The sequence below is a fragment of the Falco rusticolus genome, chromosome 3, assembly GCF_015220075.1.
Source record: "Falco rusticolus isolate bFalRus1 chromosome 3, bFalRus1.pri, whole genome shotgun sequence".
NCBI lineage: Eukaryota > Metazoa > Chordata > Aves > Falconiformes > Falconidae > Falco > Falco rusticolus.
Window position 1 is genome coordinate 56,761,157 of NC_051189.1, and position 12,270 is coordinate 56,773,426.

At 37.9% G+C, this 12,270-nt stretch overlaps 1 protein-coding gene across 1 annotated transcript in view; it reads right to left on the reverse strand.

Annotated features, from left to right (window-relative positions):
* YES1 (YES proto-oncogene 1, Src family tyrosine kinase) overlaps positions 1 to 12,270 on the reverse strand; it is a 52,956-nt gene that overhangs the window by 11,965 nt on the left and 28,721 nt on the right. The window contains exons 2-4 of the mRNA XM_037379430.1: positions 6,388 to 6,660; positions 2,049 to 2,148; positions 840 to 938 (exon numbers count right to left, since the gene is read on the reverse strand). Of these exons, the coding sequence (XP_037235327.1) occupies positions 840 to 938; positions 2,049 to 2,148; positions 6,388 to 6,652 (464 nt within the window). The 5' untranslated portion in view covers positions 6,653 to 6,660. The remainder of the gene's footprint in view (positions 1 to 839; positions 939 to 2,048; positions 2,149 to 6,387; positions 6,661 to 12,270) is intronic.

Here is a 12,270-nt window from a genome sequence, read left to right on the forward strand (position 1 = left end):
CATGCTAAAGTCTCAGCTTGAGATTCAGGAAACATCTTGGAAATCAGGCACTTTTCCCAGAAGTGCATTAGCAACACAGAAATATGCAGCTCATGTATCTGGGAATTGCTTACTGGTGGTACTATGCCTGTATACTGAAGCAAGAGCTGCGGAGCTTTATATTTCTAGTACAACAAATACGATTAATTCTATGGAACAAGCATAACCTGAAACTGTACCCCAGCTCACAGTTCCAACAGTAATTTTATGTGATTCTGTAAGGGTTCTGGGATCTTTGTTTGTAAATAAATGTAGGAAGTACTGGCACCCAAAGCAATACAATCTCCCAAACCATAGTAGTCCTTAGTGTGCCTAACAATTTTGTCACCAAAAAGTTATTACAGATTAATAGATTAGCAATAACTGTCCACACAAATATTTTTTTTAGAATGTAAGAAGAGGTGCTACCAAGGATAGAGCTGACCAAGCAAAAATAAGGATAAAACCCTAGAGCTGACGGTGTGTGAATTCTTTAAGTAAAAAACATTCATTTTTGCTTTATATGAAAACACAATGCATGTTCCCCAATTCTTATCTTCATTATTGCATTCTCCCATCTTTTTTCCTTTAGCCCTACATATAGCAAGCAGGCACAAAATATTTGCATGAGTGCCCACCTCACACTTACTAATAATTATACCTTTGACATTATCCAAGTAGCATTGCTATCCTTTAATTACTAGTATTACCCTACTTCACCTTTAAATGTTACATATAATAAATTAAAGGAATAGTACCACCACAGGGCACAAAGTGTAGAATGGATAATAAGAACAGATTGACAGGATACAATGTCTTACTCTTCTGCTTGAATGGAGTCTGCAGGAGCTACGTAATTGCTTGGGATGTAGCCTGTTTTTCCTGTAGCAATGGACCTTGCTTCCCACCAGTCTCCTTCCCTGCAATGAAACACCAGTTATCTCCTCCACATATAAACAATACATCATTCTCTAGCCCCTATAATGTCCCCACATATGAAAGGCAGGTTAAATGTAGGTAATGTGTTATTTTAATTATCAAGACATCTAAACTAGTTTGTGCTGCACCTCAATACATTTTTCTTTTCATTGTAAGCAACATGAATGCCCCTTAATAGAATTCTGCATTTTAAAGATTTGGGTTTAGTTTTGTTTTGTTGGTTTTGATTTTGAATGTAAAAGGATTTTATCTATATATGCAAAGTGTAAACCTACAATAAAACATTTTATGGCAGAGCTGTGTAAAGAAAATTCCCAGTTCTCTAGTCTTCACCTGCCCCTCCCAGATCATTCTGCCTGTACGATGACAGAAAGCAATGAAGGAAGCAGGAAGTCAGCTAATAAAATTAGAGAACTGGACAAATGAAAACTGCTACATGTATGAATTAGAACTATTATGGCAGCCAAAAGCTGCATGTAAAGAAATCTCCAAGGTGAACAAATTATTTCCTTTTCACTAGACTTGCTATAATACTGTAATGCTGATGCAACTGAACTAGAACATCAAACCACTCATAAGCTACCTGAGCATGGATTTACTGTGGAGGCCAGCTAGACTTCCATGGCGAGATGTCTCTGCCTCCAGGCAGCGCACTCACCTCTGGTATTTCACAGTGCAGTGCTGCCAGCTGCGCCCACCTCCCCAAGAGATATGGAAACCTGTCAGAGAGAATCTGCAAGGTGCAGAGCCTGGGATGGGACAGTACATGTCTCCACCTCTGCTGCCCCAAAGGGGGTAGCTGTGGCTCACTGGAGCAGGGAGTGGAAGGATGCCACCCAAGCACCTGAGGAGGAGAGGCTTGGGGCTGCCCTAGTCACTACAGTGCTACATCTGCACCCAAATCCTGACCTCAGCCTGAAGGTTACTGTCTTACCACTATCAATATTTTAACTCCATGCTTGCTGAACATTGCATGCATTCAAGGAAAAAATATCTCTTCACTGAAACAGGATACACAGATTGCAAGAAGAGTTGAGAATCTATTTATTCCCAACAACAACCAAGTGAAGTTTGTGAAGGAGAACACTTACGTGTTATTTATTATCTGGAACCGTTCACCTTTCTTAAATGAAAGGTCATCTGTAGTTCTAGCTTCATAATCATATAAGGCCACAAATACAGTAACACCACCTTAAGAAAAAGAAAAAAACAACCCTCATATGATACAGCAATAATGTAACACTTGATTTAAGGACTTGCTTGCGAACAACTCATCAATTTTGATCTGGAAGCAACTAAACACTCTGGGTTGCATCTCATTTTGGAAGCTGGATCAATAATCAGCTAACTTCTTAAGACAGTGGAAAGCCTACAAACAGACACCCTAAAAATATGCTTCCACACCACAAAAGGCAGCTAGATACATCACTGGAAGTACATTAATAATTAGAGCACTTGTATACAGAAACCTGCACAACACATCAGCAGTAGAAAAAGCTCGCTTCTTTATTAAGCTAGCTTCTTGTTAAATGCAATTCTAGAAGATCCTACACCACCACAACCGTAAACCATCAGCCACTAATTTTTACAGAAGTAGTTTCCTATAAATAAGCTATAAATAACTGATGTGTTCCAAACCTTCTGAGGTTATACATCAAGGAATTGAACCAGAACTAAAAGTTTTCTGTTGGGGACAAAGACATTTCTCTGCTTTAGGACCAATAATTTTTTTAATTCAATCAAGTCTCCCCATCAGTGAAGCAGACCCTCGCTCAGGATGATCCATCAGTGCAGTACTCCAGAGAACAGGGACTGAGATACATCTCAGGAAAGCAGCTGCAGTTCACCCAACCCATATTCATGTCCCACAAATAGGATACAAGTGTGAGAGGTGGATGGTAGGGAGGCTCCTATACTTATGGTAGGAAAACTTTTTCTATTCTTGAAAGAATTAAGCTATAAAACTGGGCTAAAAGAGAAAGAGGGAAAGGAGAACAGGCTATATAAGATGTACAAGTGAAAGTTAACTTAGAAAACTGCAGATGGGCAACAGAGAAACTTTTTAAGCTCTAGAAATGCTATTTCACAGTCTAAAGGAAATTCAGAAAACCTAGTGATAGTCCAAGCAATAATTTATTTTAAAATGTGTAATATCACATCTCTAACATGCACATATATGTACCAGGAAACACATGCATCCAATTTGAAGACCTCACACTTCACAGTACAGTAATCCAAGGAAGAATACATAATGCAACAGGTATTGTCGACATCTAATATTATTTTGCAGTGTACACTTTCTGATGTAAGAGTTTCCAATCACTTAAATATTTTCATTTGATTTAGAGTCTTCCTGTGATTACAGACTCTCAGCAGGCCACAGCTGGAAATGAATTTACAGTTCCTCTAGGAAAAACAGAACACAAAATCCCCACAGGAGGTTAGAATAATTGAGAGGGTTTTTTGAAGTGTGATTTATGAACTGTAAATGACTTAGAATACTCCCTAGAAGTTAACAGTTCCTAACCAAAGTTAAAAATCAAGATAGTTCTACCAATTTTTGCCTGCATTACTATCTACTACATGGAGCAAGAAAACTGTGGGTATACATACCATATTTGCACAAACAGGAAACACATGTTACGGAAATAAACCATCCCCAGAGAGTTCTTCGGCACATGAAGAAAATCAATACTTTCAAGTCACAATATCACAAAAGTTTTTAACTGCATATAAAGAAACTGGGAGACTCCAAGAACTTTGCACCAAGATATACATCTAGGAAGATACTAACGTGGGAACCAGAGAGAGAGAACACCTCTAGACAATGTAGCACTAGTCAAAGTAATGGATTCAAATGTAAACCATGCAATGAAAGAATTATCGGTAATCATCAGTATTTGTGTACTCTTAAATATTTTTAAAGAAAGAATTGAAAAAGCTAACATATAATTCTTGGAAAGTTTTGATTCCAACACTTCAACTCTTCTGACTCCCAAGTGTTACTTACTTCACAGCAAAGAATAATAAAATATGGAGAACAGCATCAGCACAGAATATTCTAAACAGACACTGCTCAAATAGTTTTTGAAGTCTCTTCCAGCTGTTTTCTTTGTGAGTCACTGCAAGGTGATTTAGTTTAGCTGTTCAAGCTATTTGTGGTCAAAACATTTCCCTTGAAGTTTATCCTTTTGTTAGGTCAGTATTCCCATCCTCTAAGACTGGTTTTGGAGAGAATACTTTCTTGTTCAGCATGAGGATTATAGAGAATTATTGCTTACACAGCTTCATGGAAGGCAAGAACAGTGGTCCATTTTTCTGTTTGGATTTTCAGTAATATGAATTCTATGAATTCAAAGTATCTGATGACTGGGAATGTGTAATACAGGAGCAGCGTGACTAACTCAGATTTCTTCTCCTTTTCTGCTCTAGAGGAATAAAACATGGCTCAACTCTTTTCAGCCACCTCACTACGGGCCATGATGACAACCATATCATCCTCTTGTCAGACATCACTGATGGACTGGATAAGTACTACTGACACTTACGTCCTGTTTGACAAACTCATCTACTCTCCTCTCTTGCTAAACAAAGGGCCACAGAATGCAATCCAGTGTTTTATTCATCACAAATACAAAGAGCTTACAGCCAGATGAAGTTTGTCATCTTACTCATTCACAAAACCACCCAATTATGATGGATCTGAAAATCGGTACTGAATATACCAGACAATTGCTAGTGCAATTCTATTTATTTATTTATAAAGTGTGTTTGTTTGTGGATGGGCTGACTGCACAAAAATGAGGAGGAATAATTATATATGCAGCATCATTTTACCTGATTGCAAAATGATAGGAACATTCACCCAAATTCAGCCTGCCTGCTGATAACTGAACTCACACTGATGAGGTATTAGCCTATCTTGTCATGAGAAATCTCTTCTGCTAACTCTGGTCCAAGATATAACATCATTAACTACCAGCAGGAGCAGGGACAGGCAAAGGAACATCCCTTCTGGTCTCTGCAGCAAAGGATCTGTGGTACCTGGCAGGGGGCTACATCCCTGATGTCTGGTAATGTCCAGGAGTGCCTGCACGCAACTGCTGGAGATTCCCACGTGAACAAAGAACCAGATCTAGTAAGAAGAAATACACAGAGTTCTTGGAGAAGATGAAACATTATAAAAACTGTCCTCAGTGGAGCTAAAGAATAAAAAGAAATGCTGCCCTTACTTCATTTCTGCATATGCTCATCCAAAACAGGGATTCTGAGCTGACTCAAAGATTTTGAGACTGGAGAGATGCTCATTTTAATTATTTGTTTTTTAATTAATTCCCAAAAAGGGACTACATTACCTGATAATTCATATTTGGTCTCCTGAATTGCTTGATGTCAAGGTCACAGTGGGTTTTCATGGATCTCAAATTTCTTGTGTTTAAAGGATTTTAAATGCCACTGTAACCAAGCAAACATTTAATCACTGTGATTTTGCTAACATTAGAAGTTTGTGGGAAAACTAGGAATAGACTAATGAAGAAATATTTACTGTGTTTTGTGCAGTGTCTGTGGAAAGCTTCTAGAATAAATTCCTTCCTCTCTCTCTCAAAAAAAAAAAAAAGAATCACAGCTTCCTCTCAAAAATATCCAGTAAAACTACTGAAATTAGCCACGTGCACAAAATCAGTATTTTTGTAAAGTTTTTAAGATTTTCGTATAAAGGTGTGTTTGTAACATCAAATGTGTATATTGCTTTAAAATGCTGTATCATCAGAGACTTCGTATCTCAGCCAAGAAGGTCTCCGTGCCTTGTAAATTCTATTATTACATTTTCAACTTTGGTTTTAATATGACTATCAACAATGAGAATTCTTCTCTTTTGTTTCGCACATATTGTTCATACAGTAAAGTGCACAGAATATACTGCATATCCGGCTTAGCTTTATAAATGAACACATTTGATATTGCATTAATGTAAGTAAGTTAAAGCTAATGAAGTGAGTTTAAAAATCAGTTTAAAATACTTCCTGAATTTGAAGTGTTTTTCATTTTGCACCTCTCCAAAAGTTTAAAGCTATTATCCCATGTGCATCCATTTGTTGTCTCACACCTCCAACAGTTTAGAACCTCTAACACAAGTTTTTCAACTATTCCCATTACTGCCTTTAATGTCTTAAAGTTCTCTGTGCTATGATCCTAACTGTGCCTCCCAAAAAACAAAAGCCAAAACAGCCAAGCCTCAGTCACTGGTGAATATGGGCTGTAAAGATACTGAAAATCAGAAATCCCTAAAAGACAATTAATTTTAGATTTGCAATTTATTTCTGTGTGGCAAGAGGTCATAGTATTTTTTAATATGACTGCCAGCCTTTAATAGTTAATAATAATATTTTTATTAATAATAATAGCAGCATCAGTTTATGTAACACTCACCTGTTAAAGTACTAGGATATGGACTTGGCACAGCTGAAAATGAAGATGATGCTCCTCCAAAGGGTGTCATTCCTGAGGGCCCTCCAAAAGGAGTCATGGAATGACTATTAAAATTAACTGCTGATCCCTTTATTGACGGTGACTGTGTTGCTTGGCTGGAGTCTGATCCATAATGGCTGACATGGGAAATAACAGGTTCTGGAGTATTATCAGTTCTGTATTTCATGGATGGACCTTTATCTTCTTTGCTTTTAATGCACCCCATAGTTGCTTCTGTGAGAATGAAAGGAAAAAAAAAAAGAGATTCACCTCCATGTTGTGTCTTTTGAAAGTTAACAGAGAATATTCCCAAAAAGTTCCCCAAAATGCTGATTTACTACTGTTTAAAAAAACCAAAACAACCCCCAGAAATTGCTACCACATGCAGACTATAAACTCTGATGAAAAAGAATCTAAGCCATTCCCAGACCAGAGAAGACCTAGTTACTTCCCCGTGCAACATCACATATTAACAGCATATTTGATTATTCTTCAGCCCAGTTCCTTGGTGGACTGTAAATAGTAAAAAAAAAAAAAAAAAAGAGAGAGAGAGAATCAGGCAACAGATGAGAAAGACACTGAAGACTTCTATAGCAGGGTGGAAGGGGAAACAGATGTGACAAATCAGAGTAAATTATATAAAGCAAATGTAAAGCAATTATATGAAGGAAATGAGTGAGGCATTCCTGCTTTCTTTTTTATGCACCTGTGCAATAAGGTCCTGCCTGTCTGGTGGTATTATAACTAGTATCTTTAAAGATGTAGAGTTTTCATCCATTGCCCGCCCCCCAAATACGACTCACAAACAAACCTGGGATATTCAAAGCCAGAGGATAGGGTTAAGCTCTAGACTCTAGCTAGAATTCGAAAAGAATTTAGAAAAGTAATTACAACAACTGTAATGGTTTAGAAACTGAACTGCACCCAGACAGGTGACAATTTATAGGTCTGATGGCCCACGATTGCCACCACTACAGGCAGCCTGTGCCAGAGCTGTTCATCGAGGGCGACACCAATTACCTGCTGACAGAGGCAACCAGAGGAGCCATGTCACCAACAATTAAAATGACTATGTCTTAAGAAGTCCCCACCTGCCTTTTATTAGGTAGTGACAACTGATAAGAGGCATCCTCTGGCTTACCCCAGCTGGGAAACAAATCAGGAAGAAAAGAGGAGTCTCTATTAGAAGCAGCACCAGCCTGGCATAAAAACTCCTGTATTATGGGGGCGGGAGCTAAAAATCTACTTTAACTTCAAAAGTATAAACCTCCACAAAAGCAGGAAATCAACTGCTCTGCATTCTCTTAACAAATCATTTTTTTAAAAAAACAACTCAGCAGCAGCCCGGAGGAATAAATAAAAGTCTCTTGGTAACTCCCACAACAGTTTCATGGACTCTAACTAGCAATTAGGGAAACACAGCGTTTCCCATTGTTTGTCTAACCATTTTCTCCCTTTTCAATTCTCTCTTTTCTTGTTAACTATTAGACGCAGAAATATGGAACAAAGTAACTCTTACTAAACAAATATTGCCTTAACACTGAGAGAAACCGATACCCTCTGTATAACTAACCATTACAATACTAAAGATACCGCAATTTCCTCAAGAACCATTAATCAGAGTTCTTGGATAGAAGAAGGTCCATATCTGGTGAAACACCATATGAAATTTAATGCTCATAAAGATTAAGAATACTCATCCTGTCAGTTCAGGCTCTAATGCTATAATGTAACACAACTACTGGTGCAGAAACAAGTAGCAACAAAATCAAATAACTGCATTTTTACAAATGTCACCCGAGTTTTACACAGAATAATGAATCATCATAAAAGCACATCCTTTTTTTTTACTTCTGATACTACTATTGCCAATTTATGAATTGTGTACAAATATTAACAGAGCAAGACTCAAATACATGCAGAATGTAATGTGTCTAAATACCTTACAAAAAGCACCTTACATTCTACAGTAGAAAGCCAGTTATTAATTCATGATACAAGTCAATCAAATACCCAACCACATAATTTTCATTTCTCTATCACTGCAAATAGACACTGTAATTTGAACCACTTTGTTTTGGCCATGTGGCTGCCTACTGTGAATTCTTGCCTGGCTCTGAGGCCTATTTCTTTGATCGTCTTTAAAGAAATGCAATCAAAGTTTTCTGCTAGCATTGAATAAAAGTCCATCATCATCTCTGCAAAAGTATCTTTGCTAACAGCACTGACTCCTTGCCTTTGGCTGAAAGTTAAGCATCACACACGATTCAAAAGTCCAGCACATTACTTATGTTAATAAAGTAGATTAGAAGGGAAATGTATGGACACTTGTACAATTAAGCATTAATCACAAATATTCTTCATCCTGGACAGTGACAAGGCTACCCTGTACTGCAATTATAACAGTTATCACCCATACATGCTCACCCACTTAAGCTGTGGGTACAGCAAGAAGGTACCTTTGGGACCTTGAGTGTGGCAAAGAAAAGCCCTTATTGAAGACCTGAATTCATTCTACAGAAATAGTCAGCATCTCCTCTCCCTTGCTTCTCCCCTCCCTAGCCACTTCACTGTTAAAGTAATCTTCTTTCAGAGATTAAGAGATTAAGAGAGAGTCAATCAGCACTTCAAAAAGAAAGACATTTAGAAATAAGCAGACAAAAATTCAAAAGCTCTACTTTTATAACTGCCTACCCACAAAACAAAATTAAGGAAGCAAACTCCTTAGCTTCTAAAATAAAAAGCGTAGGTGGAAATTACTATAAAATACTGTGTAATGTATTTATGAGGAGGAACTAGAGGAGGGAAGATGACATAAACCAAGAGGGAGTAGTAAGGAAAGGAAAAATGACTGCCTACCCTATAGTGGAAAAGCCAACAACTTATTGTTTAGTCTTGTAATAAATTAGTGGAGAAAGAAAAAAAGTCCTTAAACATCCCTGGTATGCAATGTTGGATTTGCTTATTCTAGTACTGCATTTGTTATCAAAAATCTATGTAACTGAAACAAATTTACAACTATTTTTTATCACCCTTTGTCTGACCAGCAACAAAAGATTACGGAATACACTTCTGTCATAAAATTCATGGCTCTCTTTCGGAAGCACTGAACTCTTTGTAGAAATAGATACAGATGAGAAGCTCCTGTTTGCTCTGTAGAAGTCCATCTATTTAAAGAAATGCTGGCCCAAAGTATGTTATTCACAAGCCACTGATTTCCCATTAGTTAAATCATTATTTTAGACCAGACTGGTGTCTGAAGAAAACAATTTAAGTAACTCCAGCAGCTTGTTCTCTCTTTGAAACAAGTAATCTCCTGTTGGTTTTGATTAGCATGCCCACACGTTTGTTGGAGGGGGTTGGTGGGGGAGTCAGCCTTGCTGCAGGTTTATCAGGAAACCACGTTCAGCAAGGTATGGTCTAAAAGCAAGATAGATGAAAATAATCCCATGTTAGAATGTTTTCAAGAAGCAGCAGAAGCTAAAACGATTACTGTAAGGACAGCTGAAGGTTAGCAAAATGCCCCAAAAAATCAATACAAGAATGAGAGTACTCCAGGAAGCAGTCATCAAATGAGATTTTAGTGACATCTAATTTGACTTGGGTTTTTTGGAGAAGTCATACAAAGGGCAAAAAGTTCATTGTCATTCAATGCTCTACAAATGCCCCAGTGACAGAGGACCCTTAATAACTCCTCTGCCAAATAAGAGAGCTCCAAGAAAGTCAATGCTGCCCTCTTATCTTCCCAACTCCATTTTATAGCAGAGCGCTAGATCACAAGGAAAGCTTTGTTCAACGGAAGTTTTTTAAGAAGTGTGGCCAGTAAAGTCTTTGTGGTGCGTTTTTTTTCTGCTTTCCTTTCAGAAGGATGACCTACCAGCCCAAGAAAAATGAGTTTCTCCTCAAAAGCCATGACATTCTAGGATAAATGTTTCCCTCGGGGTGTCTGCAGCCTTGTCCATCCAGCCCAGACACATGGGTATCACAAGGGAACCACTTGTTCATCCAATGTGTCTTTGTTCTTTCCAGTTGATAGTTACAGAAGTTACCTACTCACTGGTTCCTTGGGACACAGGCTCCGGGGAGTGCTTGAAGAAAGGTCTCCTATGGGTGCGAAGGAAGATGCTAGAGCTTTCTTTGAAAAGAGGTGATTTTAACTCAGGTGGATACAGACAATTGGTTACAGCTGGCTGCCTCAGAGCAAAGCAGTCTGCAAATGCCTCCAAACACTGTATTAATTTTCTCAACATACTCTACCCATTGGCATCAATATTTTAAGGGCTAGATGTTAGCCTCTGAAACCCTGAAGACCAAAAGCTGCAAGAGCCTCATATTCGTTTGATTTGCCATAATGGATTTGGTAACAAAACCTGTTCATTAGAAAAAAACCCAAGATAATTCAGGAGTTTCCTCTTGGGGCCAACTTGAGGTACTGTTCTAATCCTGCACTTCTGTTAGGATGCAGCACTTCCCCAGATGCCTTTTGGAGACTTCATCATGATGTAAGGCCAGGAACAACAGCCACCTGTAGCCATTCTGATGTGCTGCAAAGGGAAAGACCTCTAGGGAGCTGTTCTCTTTTTAACCTCTAGACTAAAACAGGTACTAGAACCATACAAGAACTAAATGTAAGAGGTAGGGCAAAAGAAAAATCACTAAGGGGAAGGGCAGGTTGCAACATTTCTTTTTTCCATTCCTGGAACTGTTCATACAGCCAAAAGAGCACATAAATAATTTTTCACTATGAAGAAAGAGTCAAGTTAGAAAAACAAACAAGTCAAATCTCTTTCCAGAAGGATAAAACAAGACTGCAAATATCCTCCTGCCCAAAACCAATAAAACAAACAAAACCCCCCAACTAATAAACAACTCTCCATGCTACATAACATAAAAAAGAATTTCATTTGAGGTTCCCAAATTGCTAATAAAAAGCTTTTTAACAAATTTGAAAGATTTCCACTGCTACTCTAGCTTCACTTCTGAGTTAGCAAAAAAAATATAAATAATTGTTTCTGTCAAAAAAAGAAACCTTCACTTCTCAAATGTGAAAGAAATATCTAACAAAAAGGTCATCTTAACTTTCAACTAAAGTCAAGATTTAAAGTTATTAAAATGTCATGCAATGACGAAGACAGAACATTCTGTGGGAAGTTTGCTAATGGACCCATTAGCTGACAGCTGACCATGGCTCACACAAGTGCAGAGCTGACTCTGCATGTCACTGGAGACATGTAACCTATACTGGGTTTTTGTACACAAGGCAAACAACGAAGAGCATCCACCAAACAGCTGTTTTCAGCTGGTGGTGTCAAAAACTCTTTTCTTAAGTGACATGGACTGAAAGAAAATAAGATAACCGGAAAAGAGGCTAACAACCTCTTTGGCTGTTAGCTTGGACAATACTTGTACAGTTTGGCCAATACTGAAACATCCAACTAATTCAGTCCATCTTTAACAGGTCACTGCTTTGGCATGAAAACGTGGGTGGGCTTTCTTGTCTACAAAGCAACCTGCCATGTTTGTAAAGGAAAATAAAGAATTGTCCCGTGTTCTTTGCAGAGTATACACAATTTTCAAAAATTATGCAGTTTTTACCATGTGATAGCTTATCTCTTATGAGCTGTCATAAACTGCAATACCACAAACAACCCATGGTATTTCAAAGAACGATGTACTACTGTATTCTGTTTTATAATTAGCAATAACATCAATGTAACAACACCTTAGAGAGTCTGTGTCATTATGCATTTAAAGTGCAACTAACATGACCCTGTAATTAACAATCTAATAAAGAGCAAAAAGTGAAGATAAAGGAATAAGCGTAAGAAGAACAGACACTGAAGC